This window comes from Marmota flaviventris, chromosome 13, assembly GCF_047511675.1.
Source record: "Marmota flaviventris isolate mMarFla1 chromosome 13, mMarFla1.hap1, whole genome shotgun sequence".
Classification (NCBI taxonomy): Eukaryota; Metazoa; Chordata; class Mammalia; order Rodentia; family Sciuridae; genus Marmota; species Marmota flaviventris.
Window position 1 is genome coordinate 36,794,639 of NC_092510.1, and position 27,055 is coordinate 36,821,693.

The following is a 27,055-nucleotide window of genomic DNA, read 5'->3' on the forward strand; positions in this document are numbered from 1 at the left end:
TTTACTGCTGTCAGAAAGTTCATAGCATTCTCTTTGAAAATCCTCTGCCTTAAGTTTTCATGGTTTCAATTTGTCAGATAACTTCAACACTTGGGTGTATGGTTACAATTACTCTACCATTTCTGCTAAGAAAGTTAAGAAATTAAAATCTCAACACATGCCTTGCTTTCCCTTGTTAAAATTTGCTTAGATTCTATTTTACCTGGTTCCTGTGAATTGAAGAAATGCTTGGCTATCACATTCCCTGGGCAATTCTGCCAATTCCAAGCATTCACTTCTTTTCATTTTTTATTAGACTTCCCCTAAGGTTTATTTCCTTCTTTTCCCAGGTACCTACGCTTGGAAGCACCAGCACTAATAAGCTTCACTCTGAATTAAGGTGACAGTTTCCCTAGTGACCTCCTTGCCTCCCATGCTCCCTGACCTGGCCATAAAGATTCTCCAGTTAGGATCCAGACCTTCTTAGCAGGTTTGCTGCAAATTTGACTATTTACTTAGCAAGACCCTGATTCTAAATAAAATATATAAAAAGGTCAAGGAAGTGGCTCAGGGATAAAGCACCCCTGGTTCAATCCCCACCCCACCCTACCCCCCACAATGGACTGTTTACCCCACCAGACAGCTGTGTTAAGCTCTAGGGAGACAGTTGTGAATAAAACACACCGGCTTTCCTGAAAATGCAGAGCCCATTTGCAGGTAGAAAAGATGGGGTTGCAATCCCCAGTACAGGGATCAAGCAAAAGGGAGGGGTCTGGGTGGGTGGAGGGGACAAATAATCTTGAGTTGCAGATCCCCCCACCTGGAGAACTTTTTGTTTGTTTTTGCCTGCTTCTGGAGTTCTTGAATGGAACTGTCATCTCTCCCTCTCTCTGGGATTAATGTGACTCTTCTCCATTTTTTTTCTTCCTCAAATAAGCTTTGTTATCTATTTTCTATCTAGGTTCCAGTTGGCATCTTACTCAGTCTGATGACTTGTACTTTAACTCCTATACGTACCCCTTCACTTCCAACCAGCATAGATTTAAATACTGAAAAGAAAAAAAAAAATCACAGGCAAATGCTAACCATTTTTAGTTTTCTAGTTTTCAGCTTTTGCTACAAAATGATAAAATGGGCTAATGTCATTTCTCAAATCCAGCCACAAAACCAGCAAACATTTTTAAGTCACTGATGGGGCATAGGTATGGGTACATTATCCAACAAATTACCTGGCGGGGTGTAGAAAATATCTTCTGCATTTTGTTTAGCAGAAGGGCTATCAAGATTGTGCCTTCTGCAGTGAGAATTTCGAGGACATTCCAGTGAGAACTTTTCAATCTGTGAGCCAGCACTGGGATGTGGGACAAGGGAATTCCAGCCAGCTGGAGGAGAACAGCTCTTCTGTGGAGCAACGTGTTCATTGTCCCAGCACAGTGCCTTCCTGTCCAAGTACACCGGGACTTGAACCTTTAGGAATGAAACATTGAGATACTGGCTATGCAGTTTGCAAAAGCACGTAAGTTCCTTGCAGAAGAACCATGTTCTGTGGTTTGTGTGGTTCCCCTTGCCAAGCAAAGACTTAAATTTAGCCAAAGCTAGCTTCTAAAGTATAATTGATGAGACGGGACAAGGAGATGTAGGTGGCACTTACATTGGTACAGGCAAATGTACAGGGGTACAGTTCATAGAGGTGAACTCAGGATTCTTGCACTGTATGTGTTACCTCTCTTTATAAAAATTTAAAAACACAGATGGATGGTGGTGCTACTTACACAACCATGTGAATATACTTAATGCCACTGAACTGTCTTCTTTAAGTAGACCATTTTTAAAATGGTCAAAATGGAAAGGTTTATGTATATTTACCACAATAAAAGATTAAAATGCACATAGGTCATTGGGTACAGCTCACTACTATAAATTAAAGGATGACAATTAACTTTAATGATGGAAAAGTTATCCTTATAAATGGATGGAAAAAGACACCTCTCTGCCTGGAGAGTTTGCCTCAGTGCTTCACTCATTTTCCCAAGTTGCCTCCTTTCCGAGGTCTATAATCTCTACTAGAAAATGGAATAATTGACGGTGTGGCTCCTGTCCAGGCCTCCTCACGACCTTGACCTGGCCCAACCCTCACACTCTTCCCCTGCATGCTTGGACTTCCAGGCTGGGGGGAAGCTGAACAAAGACCTAAGGTTCAAGGGGAGGGCAGGGTACAGGGTAGGGCAAAGACAGGAGGGAAAAGGCCCTGCAAGTATCTGCTCTCTGCCTATCTCTGGCTTCACCCACCTCTCCTCCCCCAGCCTAGGCAGGAGGCAAATGTAGACTTTTCGTCAGGAAACAGACCTTAGGTCATCAAGATCTACCTCCTTATTTTTAATTCATTTCATTTTTTAATGAGACAAGGAAAGCACAGAGAGGTGAAGGGGCTTTTCCAAGGTCATACAGCTGGAAGCTGAGTTAGGACTAAAAATCAGGCCGACTCCTGTTTTGTGCTATACAAGACCTGTACTTTCTGTACAGTCTTGCCTCTTCTGCTCTTGGGTCCCTGTATTCCTTTTTCCTGGTCTACCCTGACTTCCTGCCAGAACATTTTTATGACAACTTCATTGAGGTTTAATTCACATGTCAACAAATTTACCCATTCAAAGTTTACAATTTAATAAGCTTTAGTATACTGAATGTTATGCAACCACATCAATTTTTAAACATTTTCATCAACCCAGAAAGAACCCTGTACCTGTCAGCAGGAACTCCCCAGTTCCAGTATGTATCCTTGTGACTGGATTTTGCCTTTTAGCATCATGTTTTCAGGGTTCACCCATGCTCTGCCCTCTGGATCATTAAGTTGTCCTTGTTGAGTAAATGGAATAAAGTGGGCAGAGGGAAGAATAAGAAAGAGAATTCTGAGTGACAAAATAGCAGTACTGTGAGGCGAGGCAAGAATTAACTCCTCCCCATGTACCCCTCCTAAGCAGCCTCTAGGATCTCATTTACTTTCATCTTCATAGTCTAGAAGCATCTATCCCCAATTCAGATATGGAAGAGGAATTCAGTAGTTTCTCTAGGGGAATGCAGGTTACAAGGAGCAGAACAAGTACTGGAATTCAGGTTGCCTGGCCCCAAAGCCCTTCATCTTTCACTGGCCTGGGCCACCTTTGGAGTGCTCAGACTCTGGCAATGATTGTCTCATATCCACAACTGGTGGGGACTTCTGGACAATGTGTAAAAGCAGTGATTACTGTGCTTTGGAGGTATTTGTTTCCCTGGCCCAGAGACTCCTCATTTAACACTCAACACCCATCCTTTCCTCATTACTATCCTATTTGGGATTTTTTGGCATTGGGGATTGAACCCAGGTGTGCTTAACCACTGAGCTATATGCATAGCCCTTTTTATTTTTTGAGATGGGGTCTCACTGGGTTGTTTAGTGTCTAGCTAAGTTGCTGAGGCTGGCTTTACTTGAGATCCTCCTGCCTCAGCCTCCTGAGTCACTGGGATTACACATGTGCTCCAACATGCCTGGCTTGCCACCTTACTTCTAAGAGCAAAGGAAGAATATAGACTATGGGCCAATGTAGGGACTGGATAAAGTGCAGCACATATGCAGAGGACACAGCTGTAGAATGGATTGAGGAAGATCCTTATGGACCAGTAGGGAAAAATCTTCCTGTACACCGTGAACAAAAGCTACCGGCAAAACAGCCACCATTTGTATTAAAAACTGTGCCAGAGGGAGAGTGGAGAGTAGACACACATGTATGTGTTTGCCTGTGTGTGCATACAATAACCGAAAAAAAATCTCCAAAAATGTAAAACCCACTTGCCTCCATAGAGAGGAACTCCAAGGCTGGGGACAGTGGTGGTGGGAATTTCACTCTTCAGCATTTTGAATCTTTTACCTTTTGAATCATCTGCATGTTTTAACCTATTCAAAAATAAATAAGTATTTCAAAATCTACTCACACATTCAACAAATACCAATAAGCCCCTCGGGCATGAGAGGTCCTGATCCAAGTGCTGGGGATACAGTTGGGAACAAGAATAAACAGCAGAGATTTAGAAGACTGTTGTAGCCTCTAAACCTCTTTGTTTCTGTGTCCAAGAGACCAGCTCCAAGATCAGTTCCTCTGACAATCACAGTCACTCTGTGAATAGAAATCTTCCTCTTCTCTTCTGATTTGACAGTACTGATAGTTTGCACCACACCAAACACTTCATCACCTGCCCCTTTGTTTATTTGGTGTGGATTTAAGCCTATTCAACGTATATCACGTTTATTAAGTTGCTGGAACCTTTCACATAATTGTCTGAGATGGTCCCAAGACCTACGAAATACCCCACTTCTCCATTTCCATCACCTATTGTTCCCTGTTGCCACTACCTGAAGGGCAAGAGATGGGCAGTGGGAATGGGGTGAAGACTGTGAGTCTGGGTCCAACTCTTGCTGTTCCTCTTTTCTTTAGATTGGGCAAGTCACCTCACCTCCACACACCTCCCATTCCTTATCTGTAAGGTGGGGATAAGGATAGGATCTATGTCAAGGGCTATTAGTGTAATTAAATTAATTAATAGAGAAAGCACTTTAAGTATCAGGCACATGGAAAGTTCTACATGGATTTTGTTAATCATTGCTGTCTTTAATCAGGCCCTCCCACCAGCCATTCTCTGCCTCTCAGATTCACCAAATACAGCTTTTCCTCGTTTCTGGAAATATATTCCATATGCATACACTCACACACATCTGTTCCTTTATCCTCCGGCTTGACATCCAGGCTGGCCTAGTTAAGTCCGGGCTCTGCATCTCGCTCCTCTCTTCTCCCAGTAGCTTCTTCCTCAGGATGACCCTGTCTTTAATAACTTTTCAGTAGAACATTTTTTTTTGGACAGCCACCTCCCCTGGTAATCATGAGCTTAAGTCAGCTGGGGTTTGGGGGAATGACAAATTCAGGACAGAACCAACAAGGGCTGTCTGAAGGGCAAAGACAGGATGGACATTCTAGATCAAGCCTCCCATTTAACAAAGATTTTGATGTACCTCTCCAAGTGTGTTATCCCATTTTGATATAACTTTATTTGGGACTCTCAAAAAAAATGGAAGTCTATAGCAGGGGTTACACACTTTTTAGGTAAAGGACCCAATAATAAATATTTTAGAATATGTGGGCCTACTGAACCTTATCTTTGTTACCTCTGAAGTAGCTTAACAGTAGGACTAGTTGTGGCTGTGTTCCAAACTTTATTTATGGACATAGAAACTTGAATCTCCTATTATCATTTGTGTATATATATATACACACACACATTTTGTACCAGGGATTGAATCCAGGGGCCCTTAACCATTGGGCCACGACCTGACCCATTTTATTTTTGATTTTGAGACAGGGTCTCACTAAATTGCTTAAGGCCCCCCTAATTTGCTGAGGCTGGTTTTTAACTCAAGGATCCTCCTGCCTCAGCCTCCCAAATTTCTGGAAGTCGCTGGGATCACAGGCATGTGACACCACACCCAGCAAAAAAATTCTATTTTTTATTTTCTTTCAACCACTTAAATGTAAAACCCATTCTCGGCTTGCAGGCCTTACAAACACACAGGGTAGGCTGGATTTGGAACAGAGAGCTGTAGCTCGCAGATCCCCGGTCTAAAAAGGTCTTTCTATTTCTAGGAGGCCTTGGGGCCAGGATTAGTGGCACATATCTGTAATCCTAGCTACTCAGGAAGCTGAGGCAGGGGGATGGAAAGTTCAGCCAGTCTGGGCAATTTAGCACAAAACTCTGTCTCAAAATAAAACAAAGAGGTCTGGGGGACATAGCTTAGTGGTAGAGGGCTTGCCTACCATGTGTAAGGCGCTGTTTTCTTCAATCCTCAGCACTGAGCCAGGAGAGGGGGGGGAAAAGCCCTTCCAAAGCCTCAGATTTAGCAAGTAAAATAAGAAAACACCCAGGTAACTGAATTTCATATAAATAAGAAAAAAAATTGGTGTAAATAAGTGCATGCAACATAATAATGCATTTTATCGGACATCCCCAGATTTCACAGGTTGTAGTACTCTCTAAACATAAGGATACCATCACCCTCTTCTCACCCCACCCCGCAACACCGCTGTATCCCCTCCCCCGCCCAGGAGTTAATCCCAAATGGAGATTCCTCGGACTTCCGCAGTGTGCGCAGGAGAACAGACATTACTTATCAATCACTGGAGAGGGGCGGGTGTTCCGGGCAGAAAATAGGGAAAGAGAAAGGGCGGGGAGAGGCCTCCTTGCCACGCACCGGACCCCTTTCCCTCCGCGGAGGAACCGGTGGAGGGTGGCGCAGGTCACGGTCACGTGGGCGCACTTCCTGGCCCACAGGGGGCGCGCCGTGGAGCTGGAGCGGCTTGAAGGCGAACCCGGCCCCGGCTGGGAGAGCCCCCCCAGAGCCCTTCTGCGGGGGATTCTCAGGGAAAGGAGTCGGGGTTACGCTCTGCTAACCACAGTGTGTGGATTCACCGCGTTCACTTTGACTGTTTCCTCTGTGATTGCCTCCCACTTGTACTAATCAAAGCTAATATTAATAAATTGTAATAGATAAAAATACTCCAGCTTTGTCTCAGTAAGGCTTCTGGAAGCAAAAGAAGGGCTTTGTATTCCTCCTGAGCCTATTTAGGTAGGAGGAGAGCTCTCAGGAAGCACAGTTCAGGCAGCAGAGGGTTGGGGCATGGGGATCTGGGCACAGCCAGGATGAAAATAGCAAGGGCAGAACTGGAAATGCGTGACTGTCCCCACCCTGAGCGCCCCAGTCCCTTCTTCGATCATCATCATCATCTTCTTCTTCTTTTTTATTTTTATTATTTTTTTAGTTGTTGATGGACCTTTATTTTATTCATTTATATGTGGTGCTGAGAATCAAACCCAGTGCCTCCCACATGCTAGGCAAGCGCTCTACTACTGAGCCACAATCCCAGCCCCTGGAAGATCTACTTCTATTCTAGTTCATATCATTTTGCCACCTCTTCTTGATTTGGCTTATTAATCCAATTGATTGATGAATCAGGCTCCTCGGAAAGCCTGATTCTTTTGGGCAGCCTCTGTCCCTTCTCCAATCCCCTTTAAACTCCTTAGGGGCGCTTCCTATCGCTGTTCAACTGACAGTGAATCCTTCACTAACTTCAGATGCCTCTGGAGCTGAAATGTTAATGAGTTGTTTTTTAATTTTTGTTACTGGTTTTTTTTTGTGGTGAAAATTTCACTTGTTTGTACATTGCCAGAAACTTAGTTTAACATATGTGTGTTTGGGTAAGGTACTTTTGACCCTTCAAATCAACAGCAATCAACTTTGACAATAATCATATAATCCACTCAATAAATATTGTCATTAGGAATAGGGAAATAGAAAAGTGAATATAATTTTTTGTCATTTTATAGTATTAAGTAATTTCAATCAGTAATTACTGTAATGACAATTACCCTAATCCTTGACATCAAATACTGTACCTGTCCACATTATTTTGATTCTCACCTCATCATTCTTTCTTATGCTAATTAGGTGAATCTTAGGTTTTATAACATATCCCTAAAATTCATGTAGTTTTCTCCCATTATTTGGTAATGTGGGAACCTGACAGGCCTTCTTTGGAGGGGAGGGGGAGAAGAAAAAAAAAGCTAGATAAAATACATAATAGCTGATATGTATGTGTCTACTTAAGGTTTCAAATTTTAAACTTCAAATTAGTCACAAACTATTCATTTTACTATTACCAATTCTCTACCACATGTAAGTGGCCTATGGAAAAATTACTGGTACACTTACATTGTTATTTATCCTAGCAGTATCAACTCTGCTAATCTATCTGCTTTTCTTGTTTTATTTTGTAAGCCAGAGAAATCAGCAAGATAGTGGCTACTGAACCCAGAGGGGGAATGTATATAGGCACCTTTGCTAAAATACATTTTAACTTCCAATTCAGCTTGAAACTCTAAAATGAAATTTTATTTCAGGATTTGTTTTCAGTGTTTCCTCTGTTCTTTTAAAGTCTCTTACAGCAGAAGGCACAGGAGAATCCTTGAGATAGTTTTGACTTACCAGAGCATCCATTATATAAGAAAGTACATAAATAAAAAGATGTTATTTGGTGTACATTTAAAAATTTAAAACAGAATCATCTTTATTTTTAAATGGTTGGTTAAAATAAGGTATGTATAAGTTAAATCTAATATAGCAATTTGACATTTGCTGTCCACAAATATCAAATAATAATGTATTTTATTTCTTTGATCAAATTTAACTTTGTAAAATTGAATTTTAAAAAGCTGATTTCTTCTTAAAGTTTTAAGCAACTGATTCTATGAGAAAAAATTATGTTAAGCCATTTTTAAAAAAATTAATGGGTGTCAGTATACTGATATTTTCTAAACAACAGTGGTACTGAAAAGTCATATACAATTATCTACAGAAATGCATTCCTTAATTTAACTTGAATGATGTCCAGTTATTTTTCTAGATGATAAGCTTTTTCTTTTACAGATCGGAAAATTTACATTTTAACAATTTTTACTGAGGAAAATCTAAAATATTTATACTTCTCTTAGATAGTAATGAACTGACCCTGACTTAATCTTTGGATGATACCTCACAGGGGCATTCCTTGTGAAAATCATTCCTTGTACAGTCTTATGAAAACATGATGGCCCCGACCCTGACTAACAGAAGGACTTCCCTGCTTTTATGGTGGTACAGTCTCCTCCCATTAGCTCTCACCTTTGCTAGCCTGCCAGTGTTCTCATGTGATGTGACACTCCCAAAAGAGGGTATTTGTAAGAGCCTGAGACTGATTCCAGATACTGATATTGTGAGGATGATGTGCTTTGTGACAGGGGTTTCCTACCTAGAGGCTTTATCATGTACTGCCAGGCTCCAAGTGGGCTTCTATTCCTGACTTTTCTGAGGCACCTTATTTGGGAAGAACTAGCAAACTGTAGAGATCCTACAGCCTGCCTCCTAGCTCTCCTTCATCTTGTGCTTCAAAATTATTCTTGCAGACTATGAAAATAATAGCTCACCCTTGGAGAACACTCATTCTCAAGGCACTGTTGAAAGCTTTCCACATTCACCAACCATTGTGTCCTCACAATGATTTTTAGGTTATTTCCAATTTCCAGATGAGGAAAGAGAGGCACGAAGAGGGTGAGTGACTTTCCCACAGGCACATACCTGAGGAATTACCAAGTTGGGCCTCAGACGCAGGCAGTCTGACAGTAAGACCTGTATTCCTAACTGTCATGATAAGCAGAATTATGTTTCCTTCATCTTCCCATCACTACTGGAAACTTGAATGCATAGAGAAAGGTGGCTACAGTAAGCAGGTTTCACCATTGTAACCTCAGGTATAGCCATCTTCCAGAACAACTAGGTCCCTGCCAGCATTATCTGCTTTCAGATTCCTCCTGTTCCTTCAATCCAAGCTACAATCAGCATCAATTACCAGTGATGAGGACTGGAGATGTAGCCCAGTGGTAGAAAACTTGCCTAGTGTGCACAAAGCTCTGGCTTCCTTCCCTAGCACCCTAGCCCCAATCTATCCATGATGATGAATCACATTATATATATATACACACACACACACACATATATTAGATGTTAATAGACCTTTATTTTATTCATTTATTTATATGTGGTGCTGAGAATCAAACCCAGTGCCTCATACATGCTAGGCAAGCGCTCTACCACTGAGCCACAACTCCAACCCAATGAATCACTTTTTATATGATAGACAGAGTGATTGGTAGAAATGATACTTTCATTTCTCAAACACCTCAAGGACAAACATCTCCATCATTTTCTATTTGCCTACAGAATAAAAGCCAAATTCCCCACTAGTAGGCAAGGTGCCATGCTATCTTCCCAACCTTATCTCCTGCTGGGCTCCAGCTTGACTCCTCTGTTCCAGACTGGCATGTCGGCATCTTCTTCCCCAACCCACAGGCTGGCATCCAATGCTTAGCTTTCAATTTGCTGTTCCCACGATAGAATGTCCTGTTTTCACCTTTATGCCTACGCATATCTCCTGAGACTACAGGGTAGTTCAGTCTTCTTTATGCCTGTTCAGATCCTGTGCAGCTACATGGTAGTTGTGTTCCATGTCAAGTGAAGTCCCTCATTAAGTGCTCAGGCCCTACTTGTCCCACTTCTCCCTTGATTCCTACTGCTCATATCAGTCATGGGACACTGATCACATACCGCTGAACACCAGCTGACTCACAGCTGCATACTATTGGGACATGGAAAGCTGACTATTTCAATTCATAGAGTATCTCACTACATACTTGTGTGTGTGTGTAGAGGAAGAGAAACAGAGACAGAGCCAATCCAGAGAATTTTCCATTGACCTGTTTCACCAAGATCCAGGGCAAAAACAGCTTTCCCTCAACAAAATGCAAAGCAGATAGAATTTATCACTAGTGCCTTGTAAAATAGCTTTCCCTCCCCACGGGTTCTTCAAATTTGTAGATGTGTGTGCATATGTACCTTGCTTTCTCCTATTTTCTTTCCAATGTGGAAATACCAACAACAGACAGACACCTTTCTAAGCACTTCATAAGTATTAACTTAGTCTTCCTAAAAACTCTCAGAGGTAGGCATTATTATTATCCTCTTTCCCTTTTACAGATGAAGACACTGAGTCACAGAGTGATTAAATAACTCTCCTAAGGTCTCTTAACTGAGGGTCAAAATTAAGCATTCAGTTAATATGCCATGTACTGCCTCATCAATAAAATGATGCATTTTTTTTCTGATAGTGAAAGTAATGCCTATTGTGTGTTAAAAAAAAAATCAGAGGGGCTGGAGGCATAACTCAGTGGTAGTGAACTTGCCTAGCATGTGAGAGGCCCTGAGTTTGATTCCCAGTAGTTCACACACACACACACACACACACAAATCAGATAATACCTTTTACTTAGTATTACATTGTCATATTTCATCCATGCTGCAGCATATATCACTACTATACTCCTTTTATGGCTGAATAATATTTCATTATATAGATATACCACATTTTCTTTGTTTATTCATCCATTTATAGACATTTGGATTGTTTCATTTTTCTGGGGTAAATACAGAGGAGTGGAATTGTTGGGTCATTTGGTATGTATTTCAAAATGACTGTATAATTTTACAATCCCATCAATAATCTATGAACATTCAAGTTTCTCTACATTCTAGCCAATATTTGCCATTGTATATTTGAATAATGATATTCCAATGGTTTTTAAATATATATTTTAAATTCTATATGAACACAATGTCTATTTATTTTTATGCAGTGCTGAGGATAGAACCCAGTGCCTTACATGCTAGGCAAGCGCATAACCACTTAGCTACAACTCCAGCCCCATCGCAATGGTTTTGATTTGCATTTCTCTAATAACTAATAGTATTGACCATCTTTCTAATTGTTTATTGGCCATTCAAGCCTTTTCTTTGGTGAAATAGGCACTTTTCTGGTTATTTTTGTTTGTGTGTGGTGTTGGGGATCCAACCCAGGGCTTTGTCCATGCTGAGTAGATACTCATCACTCAACTATATCCCCAGTTCCTGATTTTAAATTATTGAATTAAAATAGTTTTAAAAAATATATTCTGGGTACAGTTCTTTATCAGATATAACTTCTAAATATTTTCTCACAGACTATGGCTTTTCACTTTTTAAATTGTGGCTTTTGAAGCATGTTTTAAATTTTGTTGAAGTTTATTTTTTTTTTTTGTATTGTGCTTTTGGTCTCATATCTAAGAATTTTTATTTAAGACATATTTTAAAACTGGCTTCTTCCCCCACTAATCAGTATGTCTTGGGCATATTTCTAAGTCATTGAGTACAGATCTGCATGATCATATTTGGACTTTGGTTTCTGGAAAGAGGAAAAAGGAGATAACAGGGTGAGGCTATTAAAAATGTCCAGTAGGAATCTATTTATTTTGGGGGGTCTTCCTACTTCCTTTATGGATCATCTCCTGTCTGGTGCCTCCTCTGTGCCTTGTAAATAAAAACTTCACTTGGCTATTAATTTCATTACTTCATTTTATGTTTTAATACCTTGGTCACATGTTCTTAGCACCACATTTTCTATAGGTTTAAATTCTTCCATCACAGATTCTGTTTATAAGAAACGTATTTTTCCTCATGATCTGGGATGTGACAGCTGTTGCTTCCTGCATCTACTTTATTGTCTAAAGCTAGACTGGGCCTTGGGAAAGATTCAACTTCAGCTCAGGTACTAAAGCGTAGATTAAAAAAAAATGGATAATGGCAATTGGCTTATGTGTTTTAATAGAAAGGGAGAAGGATGTCCCTGAATAAAATGTTGGTTATCATCTAAGAGGTTCTAACATGGGTGTATGGTTGTATCTTGATCCCTGTCAGGAGTAGAGCTTCACTGACTTCATGGTCAGGGTGCGTGGCATTGTGTAAAGCTGGAAGGAAATAATTTTCAGAGAGCTAACACTAATGGAGAAAATGCACTCTGAGGATTGTGTAGGAGGCCTAAGAATTAGAATGGGAGAAAGGCAAGTGAAGGGACTTCAGATCTCAGTGCTGAACATTCCCAACTGTGGACAGAAATGGCCACTGAACAACCCTTTCAATTGAGAAGCCAAGTGAGGTGGCTATGCTCCTTTTGAGAACTACTCCCCTGAGGCTGTGGCCCAGAATATTCAAGGCAAGTACTAACTGGTGAAAAGCAAGGAAAGTGGGAGAGGGGTGTAAATTAGCCCCAAGCACAATTGTCAATACAAGGTTAGAAAAGTGGTGATGAACAAAGGGGCTGTACCAGGTCAACAAAGAGCTGTTCCAAGCTGGTAGAATAGGAGGCTAAGAAATGCAGAGATGAGTCAAAGTGCTTTAAGACTAGCCTGAGGTCTTCAACTTTTGTTTTTCAGGTGGAAAACAATAGCTAGGCACTGAAGGGGCCTGGGGCTGTGTACTTAGAATACCTCAGAAGAAAGAGAAATGGAGAGATCTGTTGGAAGCTACTGCAGATTGAGACTCTAGATGAAGGACTGGTCACATGGATGTATGGGAAGAACTGATCAGCAGGCCCAGGGATGGATTAGCTGTGCAAGTGCAGAGGAGACAAATGTGGCAGGAGATAGGGGATGGGGAGTTCATGGTGGGAACTCGGGAAAGGTAAGATCACGGAGTTTTTAAAAATGTACACTTAAACACATAAAACGTGCAGATCTTAAATGTAGAATGAGTTTTGATAAAGGTGTACATGTGTGTAATCCTCCCACCCCCATTCAGAGTCCAAATGAAGCTGCCTCAAATGCAAGAAGTGAGAAGAAACTAGGGCTGGAACTATGTAGACTGGAAAAGTTATCTGGGGCCAGGAGGTAGAAATCTTGGGAACAGATGAAAACAGGGGATAAATGGAGAAGAGCTCCAACTTTTAAAGTTTTGGGCGCACTTCAACCCCAAGTGAAGATCTTATCTGCTGACATAGATGTAGAGATTTCTTCTCTCAGACTTTCAACCTTATTATCAAGGGAGAAATAAACCACTTTCTGAGTTTGCTGCTGCAAAGGTCTCCTCTATTGAACCTGAAGAATGGTTCTCACTGGGGGGAGGGGAAAGGGGGAAGGGAGCTAGACTACCCGACAGGTTTCTGCACCTCCTCCAAGTAGCACGCTGGACTCCACTCCTGACCTGGGAGGCTAGCTTCCTCCGTGCAGCGAGCTCTGTCTGGCAGCCTGGCCCCCGGTACCCCAGAGAGCTATGAGGTCATGCTCTGCACCCCAGTGCGATTGCAGCATCCCTGCAGCAGCGCCCTGGTTGCGTGCAGCTGATGTGCAAGCTTGCACTCAGCCGGAGCGCAGTGGCTGGAGTTGGGGGACAATGGGCGTGGCTGAGCTCCCTCGCGCCCTCTCCCGCCTCTGCAATCCCGGGAACATTCTGAAAAGTATCCAAAAGTTCTATGCCGCGCGCCAAAAGAAAAAAAAAAGGGCACAACCCCCCACCACTCCCGGCGCTGCGTGTCCCGACCTCGCCACTCGGGCTGCACCTCTGGCTGCTGCATACACGCCTCCTGCACCTCCTCCTCTAGAGCCTAGCCGTCTGTTGGGTGCTTCCTTGCAGCCGTCTTCGGGCGTGAGAGGCGGTGTGAGTCCTTTTGCCGCTCCTTGGGGCAACATGCCCAACGACGACGCTTTCAACAAGCCCTCGGCACCGTCCGAGACCCCGCACGCCCCCGGGGCACCGCCTCAGGGCAAGTCCGGGGGCTTCGGGAAAGCTTCTGGGGCGCTGATGGGCGCTGGTGGCGGATCAGGCGCCGGGGGCAGCGGTAGCGGCTCCGGCTCTGGGGCGTCGGGCCTGGGCGCCTCGAGCAAGAAGTCCCCGAGGCTGCCCAAGTGCGCTCGGTGCAGGAACCACGGCTACGCTTCGCCGCTCAAGGGCCACAAACGCTTCTGCATGTGGCGGGATTGCCAGTGCAAAAAGTGCAATCTGATCGCCGAGAGACAGCGCGTGATGGCCGCGCAGGTGGGTGCGGGTGTCCGGAAAGGGGGGTTCAGTTCTGAGCTTCAGGGATAAAGTCCTTCGACTTGGCCGGAGTTAAGCCGGGCCCGGGATCGGGAATGATCCGGCTAGTAGCGCCGACGTTCGCGGCGAGCCGGGGACGCGGGACTCCCAGCCAGGGCCGAAGCCACTCTGGGTAGGCGGGAACGAGTCCCAGTTCCCGCCTGCGGAGATGCGGGGTTCACCCTGCTTTTAAGATCACCCCAATCCTGCACCAGAGTTGTGGGGCTCGCTGCAGCGGCGGGGCCCCCAAATCTCCATCCCTGCAGAGTTGAGTTTGTTCCGCTAGGGATTCTCCACGATCTCCGGACCCGCGCTTCAGCTCAGTTGCGGGGTTCGCTCCGCAATGTGGGGGCGGCTGGGATCTCCAGCCTCGCTCTCAGAGCCGATCGCCGAGGGGTTCGCTTGGCTGGGCAGTCCCCGCGATCGCCACCGAGCACAGAGTTGCGGGGTTCGCTCTCCTCGAGGGTCCCAGGCACTACTCCCCGCTGAGTTGGGCTTAAATCAAGTAGGGTCCTTTGGAGCGCCGCGAGGGACGCTTTGTAGGGGCCAGGGGAGACCCTTGGGTAGCTGCGGAACGCGACGCCGCGTTTGTTTTTTTGGAAAAGTCCCTGTGATGGACGCCGCGCGGCGTGGTCTCCTGCTCATGATGCACTTGGCGTCTTCGCCCCCGGCGGCTCCCGGCCGATCGCCTCAGCCATTTTGAGCACCGTGGAAATGCTAGTATTTTAAAATTCGCTGTCTGGCCCCAAGTTATGTAAATGTTTTGACTATATTTAAGAATTAAAAAAAAAAAACTGCCTGGGTTTGAAGCCAGCCGTTAATTTTTATTTTTAATTTTTAATGGCTTCAACAGTACGCTAGTAATTTAGCATGTTAACGAAAGTTCACGTCTTTGGTTTCCTAAAAGGTTTTTAAAAGGTAATAATACACATTCTTTCCAGCTAAAAGTTGTTTCATCTTTTAAAGATAGATTATTTAAAATGAAATGATACCAAAGAAGTGTTTTCCAGTGGTGTGCTGCTTTTGATTAGAAATGTGTAAAATAGTTTTAAAAAAACATAACTGCACAAATGCTTAAAGATCGTTTACTTTCTACGTGCATCAGAGTTTTAAGCACAGGGAAATTAAAACATTTACAATTACAAGGGTTTTGTCTTCAGATATTATAAGGGTAGTTAATGAAAATATAGGTAGTTTCTTCATAGAATTTAATTTAATCTGTAGTGAATTGTAATGCTGGATGTAACAATAAGGTGCATCACAATGAGATTAAAAAAACATCCAAATATACTTGTAGGCAGGAAAGTATTCCGGGCATTTGGTCATTGGCTTAAATATTTAACGTGGAGCAATCAATACTCGAGGGATTTTTCCTCATAATGTAATAAAAATATACGAGTAGGGGCATTAATTTTGAAAACCCTTTTTAGAGGGACTAATTTTGAGGAGACAGCTGAATTAACAACAAAAACGACTCAAGATTACTTTTAGAATATGAAACTTCAGGATTTTTTGTACCAGAGGATTTGTGTTATGCTAATGAGCCCTTAAAAAATCTATATAGCAATTACTTTCTAGTTATTCTAAAATAGTTTGAAATTGATATTAGATGAGTGAAACAACTGCATTTGCAATCCATTGCGAGCCCCTTTCCTGTGTAATAATATTCACTAACAAACCTTGGAGAAGATCTTTGTAAGGGCATCCTTAGTTTGTGGACTAAATAAGCTGTGCCTTTTGGGTATGCATGAGGTTTGTGTAAATCAAGGTACAAGTATGTATTAATATTTTAGAGGTTTGCAGGGTTTTAAAAAACTTACTTCTGGGCAGTTATTGATAATGCTGTTTCCAAGCCCTTGGTTAATAGCAGAAAATCCAAGATATATGCTTAAATAATTATCCAAGGTTTAGTTTTCTAAGGTGAAGACTCTTGGTTATGAGTGAAATTTACTTCCACATGAATCAGCTAACTTTGGACTATATAGTTTTCCTAAGCCAATACATAGATTGTAGCTGGATTTCTGATTTACCATTTTGATTTTACCTTTTCTCTTGTCTTTGAGCCTTTAACGTGTAGGGTGCTTCATTTTTCTCCTTTCATGACCGCCAAGAGTCAAGTTCAATAGAAAGTCTCTTTTTGTTACAGGTAGTAAACAAAAATACAACTTGTTTTAAGCCTCCCCCCAATTTTTAACAATGTTATTAAAAAGATTATAAACATAAGAAGCCCCTTGAAGTGTTTCCTAAGTATGTCAGATTCTTACCTGTCTCAATTCTGTCTCTCTTTCCCTGCTTAGACCCCCCCCCCCAAACCTGTCCTCTCCCTTGCTCCCCACCTCCCACCTCTTCTTCCAGGGACTTCCAACACCAGATTCCAGCCTCCTTGCTCTTCCTTGCTTCTCCACATGCTCCCTCATCCCTGGGGAACAGGGTTTTGTGGGGTTTCATTTCCTAGCTGCTCTGTTCCATATTATTCTTATCCCTTTTTCCTTCCCTGTGTGAGTGCTACTCATTCCATGGTTCAGGTCTCTGCTGCGTTTCTACGCAGGCTGATTCTTACATTTTTGCTGTAGATTGGTGTTTGCTTCTCGTCCTATTTTGTAGTCGATGCTTACTTGCTTCTTGTTTCTCCTTTTAAATGGGGAGGAATCTGTGATCTAATGTAAGCTTACTGGTCACTGTTTCCAGTACAGTGGTCTTTTACATATTTGTAGGGTGAAGGAGTCTAGGTCTTCCTAATCCATCAGTGTGTTTTCCTACTCTTGAGATTGAACTCCCCTCTTTGGATGAGTTTTTCCTGATAGTTTGCACACTCATGTGTTTTGGGGACATCTACTCTGGGCCAGATAACCCTGTCTTTATATCATTTTTCAACTTTGGCTGCACATCCTAGTTACCTGGACAGCCAGGTAAGAGAAATGAGAAACCTCTTTATGTTCAGAGCCTATCCATGGAACTGGTGATTCTAGAGTGCTGGAGAATGATTTACTGTCCTGTGCTTCCAGGTGGCTCTGAGAAGGCAGCAGGCGCAGGAGGAGGAACTGGGTATCAGCCACCCCATCCCGCTGCCCAGTGCAGCTGAGCTGCTTGTCAAGAGAGAGAACAACGGTGGCAACCAATGTCTCATGAATGAGAGCAGCAGCTCTTCACAGCCACCAGCAGCCAGTACACCCACAACAGCGGCCTCAGGTAACCTGGGGGGGGGGGGCGGGGGCTGGGGTTCACATTGAGGTCTGGCATGAGGAAGAAGTGCTGTGGCCATAAAAACAGACTCAGGACCCTCCTGGGTCACCTATAACATTTACAACTTGGAGGAGTTTCGTAAGGAATTCTCCCTCTGCTTTTGTCTGCCTCACAAGGGGATGGCCATAGCTTCTAGAAGTGAAGGTTCAGCAACTTTACTTTCCTGTTGATAGTTAATAGTCACAATTACATAGTGTCAGGGGGGAGTGAGATTGTTCATGTTTCATATTGGTCCACCCCTCTGTTTGGGGGTCTAGTTGGGTAGGTGCTAAAGATCCTCGTTTCTTAGAACTGGAAGTTTATTTCGTCAGCAAGGGCAGCATCCCTTTGGGAAAAGTGTCTGAAAAGGCCAAAACCTAAGTGTCAGATGTGGATGAACCTGAGAAGGAACAGGGAAAGTGTGTCATGCAGGCTCCCATGTGCTAAGCACTGTGCTAGGGGCTTCATATGTGCCAGTTTGGTCTTCCTTCCTCCCAGAGTCATTCTCTTAAGTAGGAGGTAGTAGTCCTTTTTAACTTCATGAAGACAGAGGTGTAGGAGGTTAAGTTCATGGTCAAGATGACTGAACTAGAAAGCATATGAATCAGTCCATCTATCTCCCAAGCTCAGTGTGCTTGGTATACTGGGTCTCCAAATTGCTTCAGGAACCTCAGTGGTCTGGAGTTCACCATTCACTATGAAAGCCTCCAGCCATAGTTAATTATTTAATAAATAAATTATTAAGAAATAAAAAGAAAACATTTGGTTTCTCCTATGATCCACATTTTGAGTGTTCATTAGCCACATATAGCTAAGAGCTGCCATATTGGATGATGCATTTCTGTTTCTCAGAAAGTTTCATTTGATGGTGCTGGTCTAGAATGCAGAGAAGCTCTAAGAAATCCACCAAAGATCTGTGGAATTTTGGAGTTTATGGCAGTTAAATACAGTAATCCCCCCTTATCTGTGGGGCATAGGTTTAAAGACCCAAGTGAATTTCTGAAACTTAGGGTAGTACTGAACCCTACATGTATATGTAAATGTGTATATTTGGAATAAACATTTTTGTCCTATATATTCATACCTGTGGAAAAGTTTAGTTTATAAATTAGGTTCTATACAATTAATAATATCTAATAATAAAATAAGGCAATTATAACAATGAAAATTATTTAAAACTTGAGAATCATTTGCTTATTCAATTTTCCATTGAATGTTTCTGGATCATAGTTGACCTCAGATAACTGAAATAGCAGAAAGTGAAACTCTGGGTAAGTGGGACTAATGTATATGTGCTGAGATTGTCTTTAGGCTCTACCACGGTTTCATGAAATATGGCCTTGCCATGTAGTACCATCTTTGCTAAGCTTGTACGAGTTACTCAGTTTGCTGTGCTTAACCACTAGACTAAAGTTGCTCAGCTGCATATCTAAAATTAGTGAAATTTTGGAACAAGTCACTTAAGCTCTGTGGGCAGTTTGTTTCTGGTTCTCAAAAATGAGGGAGAGGGTTCTTAAAGATTGCATGAGTCTTTGCCATTGTAGGGAGGAGAAATGCACAACAGGGAAACAGGTAGGTGTGTCTGTCTCTGTGTTACTGGAGCTATAGGTTCTGTAATGAACAAAGGACAAGGTAAAGATGCTCCTTGACTTATGTCCTGATAAATCCAACATAAATAGAACAATTCCTAAATCAAATGCATTTAATACACTCAACCTACTGAACATCATAGCTTAGTACCATAGTACTGTGTGCAGTACCAGTTGTTTATTACTCTTGGGTCGTATGGCTGTCTGGGAGCTGCTTTTTCTGTGCAAAATTGAGAGGATCATATCCCATATTGCTAGCTTGGGAAAAGATCAAAATATAGTTTCTACTGTCCCCTGCCCCCCCAGCATTGGGGATTGAGTGCAGGGCCTCATGCATGCTAGGCAAGTTCTCTGCCACTGAGCTATGTCCCAGCCCTTATGGTTTTTACCAAAAGTGTATAACCTTTGCACTGGCTTTTGCACCATTGTAATGTCAAAAGATTGTAAAAAATTGAACCAGTATTGTGTTTTTCTTTTTGGGCTGGTTGTTCATAGTGTATACTTAGAACAGTTTCCAAACTTTGCTTTCCATAGGGCAAAACAGGTTCTGGCAGAGTGTTTCAGAGTGGCAATGGGAGGAAAAGTAACAGAGAGGAGCCACAGGGTAGAAGGATTTAGGGGTCAGGATCAAGGAGGATGCACCCAGATCCCTTGCTTGTCTCTGGAGTAACATACCTTGTAGTACCTGAACTCTTGGTCAGTACTCAAAGGCAAGGGGAATGTTGGACCTAATATGTGTTCTGCTCTTTTGCTTGGGCATAGGTGGATACTCATAGCTTTGGGAGGCTGTGCCTCCCAAAGGAAGGTGGGTGCCCCACTAGACAGCTCATCTCTGGGGCACGATGGTCATCCTTTGCAGGATTTCTATCAAACCTTTGGAGTTGGAATTAATAATTAATATGGACTGAGGATGTGAGTGAGAGGGAGGTGGAGAAGTTAGTAGAATACCAATTACAGAGAGAAAGAGGGAGAAGGAGAGTGAGATTGTGAAAATGGGAGAGGCAGACAGAAGATGGTCCTACAGCTTTTAGGTGGCTAATGGAGACAAGTTTCTTAGATAACTTGGCACTAACAAGAATAAAGCTTACTTTAAGTTTTTCCAAGATTGCATGTATTTGAAGTAACATTTAACTATTGCAATGTAAAGGGCAAACATTTGTAGTAGAGTCCAGAACCTATTTAAGGAAAGAACATTGCTTTTCCAGCACCAGTCTTGAGTTTCACCTCTGTCATCCTAGGATTACTTGCTACATGTTCAGGCTTTTGTGTGTAGTTTTTCTTTCCATATACGTATGTGTATGTATGTACATATACATATTATATATATATATACATACGTACATGTATGTATATGTATATACATACATACACACATATGTGTACAGATTAATAATATTTACCTGTTTATAATGGGAGTGTGTTTGCACCCATTGTCATTAGCTTTGTAACATATTAATGCAGCTTGGAATTTTTAAAAAATATTTTTTTATTTGTCAATGGACTTTTATTTTACTTATTTATGTGTGGTGCTGAGAATCAAACCCAGTGCCTCACACATGCTAGGTGAAGCTCTGCCACGGAGCTACAATCCCAGCCCCAGTTGGCATTATTAACGGCCTAGAATTCTTTTATGTAGATGTGGAAGGCCAGGGTTTGAAATGATATAGTGAGAATTGAAAGTTGTAGGAGTTGTCATGGAATAGTAAGACCTACTGACCTGGCTCACCTGGGTGCAGTTGCTAACCTCCTTCCTACCCCTGCTCCCTAGGGTCTGTTAGGCCAGTTGCTTGGTGAAATTGAGTAGATTTTTATGTCCTTGAAGTTTCTTAGTTATCTCCTTTTGGCTCCTTAAAGTGCCAAAAGTGAGAGTAAAAAATGCTCAAGAATTATTGGCTGAATTCTAAGGACACTTCAAAGTAAATTGGATTTACCAAGCTGTGATTCATTTTTTGGAGAACTAAACCTTATAAATAGGATAATGCACATTAGAAGACAGTCCTTAGTCAAAGGCTGGCTAACAATGACCAAAGGATTTATTGGATATCCTCGAAGATGGGTATAAGAGACTTTGTTGTTGTTTTCTTCTATGATTGTGGATGTAATTGTGGGGAAAAAAATAGCCCTTTGAAGAAATTGTTTTGTTGCTGATTCTTATACTAGTAGGATTAGATGTTAGCAGGTATGTTATTGATTAGAAAAGTTTCTTCCTGGTCATTTGTGGGGCACAGAGCAAAAAAAGATGAACATTTTTGACTCTAAAGGACCATGAATTAATTAGCAATCTCAGCATTTTCTGTGTGCCTTCAGTTTAAATATTAGCATAAAGTATACTTTTTTTATTTCAAGTTATCAGCTTTTGAAAAAAATTGGGCCTTCTTTCTTTGTAAATTTGGGCTCGTCTGTTTTATTTTACATTTTACTTTTCCTTCAACCTCCTGTGCACACATAGAACACTGTTCTACCCAGTATGTTCCCTGAGGTCTGCATAGTTTTTCATCTCCTTTTCTGTACAGAAACTGTCAAATGAAGGGCTGTATTGTAGAGAACTTGGTTCTGCATGCATGTCCTTTGTGAGGACCTGAATGTTATCTCTTGGACCCTCCCTTCTGGAGCACCCTGGACTTGCATCCACACCCACAGCACATCCACCCTCCCCCAGATCAAGCCACCTCCTACCGTCTGGGGTTTTCCTTGGCAGCTTCAGCCTTTCCTGGAGCCCATGGCCCTATTTCCCTCCCCTTCCCCTGTTGGAAGGGTAGCACTGGTCTGTGCCTAATAGTGGAGGGGCCCCTCCTCCATCTTCTTCAGCAGGAATTCACTTCAAGAGAGCGCAGGCCAGAAGAGGAGCATATTTCTTTGTGGGTCTTGAGAGATTAAATATTTTACAGACATGAAAAGTTTTTCCTGGTCATTTTTGGGACACAGAGGGAAAAAAAGGTGAACATTTTTGGCTATAAAGGACCATGAATTAATAGCAATCTCAGCATTTTCTCTGTGGCTTTATCTTTTAAAATATTAGCATAAAGTATACTTTCTTATTTCAAAATTCCAGTTTGAAAATGGAAGAATGTCCCTGGGGTTTTTGTTTGTTTGTTTTTGGTATTGAGGGTTGAACCCAGGGGTACTTTACCACTGAGCCACATCCCCAGTCCTTTTTATTTTTTATTTTGAAATAGAGTTTTGCTAAGTTGCTGAAGCTGGCCTCAAATTTGTGATCCTCCTGCCTCAGCCTCCTGAGTTGCTGGAATTACAAGTGTGTGCCTTGTGTGGTTTTTGTCAGTGAGAGATGGGACTGATGAATAACAACTGAATATACTGAATTTAAATTTTTAGAAGAATAGACTATTTTTTAGAGCAGTTTTCGGTTGTTTACAGCACAATTGAAGGAAAGGTACAGAGATTTCCCATGTATCCCCTGCCCCCACACATATGTGGCCTCCCCCGTTACCATCTAAATCCCCCATCAAAATAGTGCCAGTGTTACAAAGAAACCTGCATTGTCATATATCCCCCAGAGTTGGGTGCACAATGGGGTTCACTCTTGGTGTTGTCCTTTCTGTGGGTGTGGACAACATCTTTATGATATCAGACAGCATATTTCCACAGCCCTAAACCTACTCTTTGGGGTTATTTGAATTTAATATAACATTTAAATTTTTATTTTTGCAGTTTTCTAACATCACAAAGAAGGAAGCATTTCACTCAAATGAATGATAAAAACATTTTACACACAATGGATTAGGAGTTTATTTTTGAAAGATTCTGACCACTTATGTGAGATAGTCTCCCTTTGATTTAAGCCAGCTCTCCATTGCAGGCAGAATAAGAATTGATGCTAGGTTAAAAAAGTCTTCAGATCAAAAGCATCCTCATGCTTTCAGAGTCAAAGAAGTTGCCAGCAGATTGTCTTAACCCAAACATAAACTGAAGCAACAGTTGGAAGTTTGAAAGAAAGAAAATGCTAGATGGTAGCGATCATTTTGATAGCTTGCTGTTTTAAATACTGTTTTAGACCATTTTGTTTATTTCAAGGGAAGTCTGCTTATACTTGTCAAATACAGCAGTTCAGTTGGTCTGATAGAAACTCTGTGTGGATAGTATTTCAGTTTAGCAACTATAACAACAAAGTACACAGAAAATAGCCTAACCAGATTACATGTGGCTAGAAAGGAAATTTAGCTAGAGCCTTAAAAAACAGAGAATTTAAAGTCACAAGTTTTAAAACACCATATATAAAACACATAAAACCATTTGATTGGGTTACATCTATATCTCCCTTGTGAAAATAAGCTGGAGAGCATGGATGGCCTTTTACTTATCACTTTGTTCATCTATGATAGAGTAAACTACCGGCTTTATAGTTGATGGTCAGTAAACCTTTGCTGAATGAATGATACATGATGTTGAATGAATACATGAGTTGTTTTAAAACACTTGAGTTTTCACGAACCCACATACAGATGTCAGAGAGAAAAATCTTTGATGTTCAGTGTGCTTTTTGTGTATTTTTAAAATAGTTAAAAATGCAAATTAATTTCTTAACAGGTTAAGGTATATTTCCTATACTGTATAATTCATTTGTTTAAAAAAATCTATGATTCAATTTTTGAGTTTGTATGAAGTTCTTGGGTTTGAACTCAGAGATGATCTATCGCTGAGCTACATCCACAGGCCTTTTAATTTTGAGATGGGTCTCATGGAGTTGCTCCGGCTGGTCTTGGACTTGGCAGTCCTTCTGCCTCAGCCTCCCGTGTTGCTGAGACGATGCCACCATGTTGGGCTATAATTTATTGTTTTTTTTTTTTTGTAAATTCACAGTGTTGTTCAACAATCACCAGAATTTAATTTTGGAAAATTTTGTCTCCTTTTCTAAAAGAAACTGCCCTTTTGTGATCATTCTCTACCTGCACCCTACCCAAGCTCTCAGTGTCCACTAATATATTTCCCTCTCTACAGATTTGCATGTTCTGGACATTTCATTGTCATAGTTGAGACAGTTCACATAAATAAAATAAGCTGTATGACCTTTTGTGTCTGGCTTCCTTGACTTAGCCTGATTTTTTCAAGGTTTATCTATGTTGTAGCATGTCATTATTATTTTTTTATTACTCCATTTTATTAGCAATTAATGTTTCATGTATGGGTATGCTACATTTTATTTTTCTGTTCATCAGTTGATGGACATGGACATGTGGGTTGCTTATAATTTTTGGTCATCATGAGTAATGCTATTGTGAACATTTGTGTACAATTTTTTTTGTATAAATATACATTTGTTTTTCTCCTGAGTGTGTATCAGAGGGTGGAATTGCTGATCTTATGGTAACTGTATGTGTAATATTTTGAGGAATTATTAGACTGTTTTCCCAAGAGGCTGTACTGTTTAACATCCCCACTAGCAATATATGAAGGATCCAGAAAATTCACACTTAAGCTTTTTTGGTGGTGGGGGCGGGGCAGGTACTGGGAATTGAACCCATGGGTGCTTAACCACTGGGCCCCATAGTTTTTGTGTATTATTTAGAGATGGAATCTCAGTGAGTTGAGAACTACCGGCATGAATCACTGCTCTCTGCTACACTTAAGCTTTTTAAAACTTTTTCAGTTGTAGGTGGACACCATACCCTTATTTATTTTATGTGGTGCTGCAGATCAAACCCAGTGCCTCACATGTGCTAGGCAAGCATCTCACCACTGAGCCACGACTCCAGTTCCCACATTTAAACTTTTTTAAATTGAAAGGAAAGATCCCTTCATTCTGACAAGTATAATAGATAGTTCAAAGCAGTGTGAGTCTCTCTGATGAGAAGATCAGATCATGAAGGAGTCTTCAGGTTTGCATTTTATTATCACTAGAACTATGTTAATGTTCAGTCTCTGTAGAAATTTCTCCATTTACCTCTTTGTCACAGTTTGTAGTGAAAACAAAAGTGAGGAAGCCAACAATTCATAGAGGAACCAGGGATGGTCTTTCCCTGTGCATGGCTGGCCGATAGAAATACTGATATCTTTTTAGAAAGGACTGAAGCATCTTTTCAGGTCTTAGGTGATCTGTATTTCCTCAAAATGAGGGTGCAGGAATTCTATTACCCTAGACACTTGGCTAGGATAATTTTTATTTTTGATTTTCTGAAAATGGAAGACCATGGTCACCTTTCTGTAGAGTGGAAGAAAATCCTGAGAGTTTGTGAAAATAGACTGTTGTCCTACCTGGCACCCCTAGAAGAGGGTAGTTTACATGAACTCTTAGAACTTCCTGCCAATGGCTGGTCATAGTTTTGGAGTATGTGGTGTCAAACTCAGGGTCTCATAAATGCTCCCAGCACTACCACTGAGCTACATCCCAGCCCACATTGGAGAGTTTATGGATGGTAACACTAGGTGCTGTCCTTGTGTGATGCAGCCTTAAATTTGTTGCCCAAGGAACCCTTTGAAATGTCAAAAAGTTCCTGTCATCAGTTTCCCTTGCATTCCCTAGTATGGTGCTGGAGTCCTTGACCTGTATTCCTGGTCCTGCTGGTCTCAGGATCCAGCTCCCCTCCCAGACTTCTACTACTTTTTAGGGTCTTGTGGGTGTCTTTTTGTCCCATCTTTTGTTTTATTCACTTGTTCTTTTTTTTTTCTAGTGTGATAAAATGTACAGCATTTGAAATTTGTCACTTCATACCTTTTTAAATGTGGACCTAAGTGCGTTCATGTTGTTGTACAACCATTGCCCCCACCCATTTCTAGAACTTCCCAAACAGAATCTCTGTTGTCCTTCAACTATTACGTCCAATTTCCCTTTCATTAACTAACTTGATTGAGGATAGCCTTTTGTCTCAGCTTTACTTTTTTTTTGTACCCGGAATTGAACTCAGGGGCCTGCAACCACTGAGCCTCATCCCCATCCCTATTTTGTATTTTATTTATAGATTCCGTCTCACTGAGCTGCTTAGCGCCTCTTTCTTGCTGAGTCTGGCTTTGAACTCCTCCTGTCTCAACTTCCTGCGCTGCTGGGTTACAGGCGTGCACCACTGTGCCCGATCCAGCTTCATTTTTCTTCAAGGCTTCATGGCCTTTGAAATCATCTGTAGACTCCTGGGTGCTAAGAGGGTTTCTTTTATTTCTGCCAGTATCCTTTCTCTCCTCTGCTTCCCCTCCTTCTCCCAGCCCCAAAATTTTACTCTATTGCTAACTTTTCATTTTGTTTCATAGATGGGTCTAATCTATGCCTCTGGCATAATGGAGTCTCTCTCTAGGGTCGAGGTTTGTAGGCATGAGCCAGGGCAATGTGAACTAACACCTTATGCAGGATGAATTCCATATCTTTGTCAGATGATCAGGGCTCATAGCTGCGCAGTGCCCTTGAGTGTACCATGAATCAAAGAAGAGGAGTTGGGATTCCTGGCCCCGCCGTGGTTCTAGGTGTTATCTCACTGGAACTTGTCAGATCTTTTTTCTTTTTGTGATTTCACGAACAACTAGGCGAGGGCATGTCTGCATTTCTGTCTCAGCCTGAGGTGTCTTACTTTTCAGTTGATAAAAAAATTCAATTCTGGGGACAACCATTTTGACTCCCTTGTGAAAATTCACATAAATGTTTATCACTGTTGCTGAAAACAATGACATTTCAAACAGAGTTTACTCCAGTCTCTTATGTCTGTGGGCAGACTTCATAATTGCTATTTTGGTCTTATTTTATAATACCACTGGACCTGCTTTCCAGAAAAAAAAT

General features: G+C 41.7%; 1 protein-coding gene across 1 annotated transcript in view; it reads left to right on the top strand.

The window, feature by feature from the left end:
• Nucleotides 1-14,140: 14,140 nt before the first annotated feature.
• Dmrt1 (doublesex and mab-3 related transcription factor 1) overlaps nucleotides 14,141-27,055 on the top strand; it is a 103,387-nt gene continuing 90,472 nt past the window's right edge. The window contains exons 1-2 of the mRNA XM_027954779.2: nucleotides 14,141-14,488; nucleotides 17,533-17,716. Coding sequence (XP_027810580.1) covers nucleotides 14,141-14,488; nucleotides 17,533-17,716 — 532 coding nt within the window. The remainder of the gene's footprint in view (nucleotides 14,489-17,532; nucleotides 17,717-27,055) is intronic.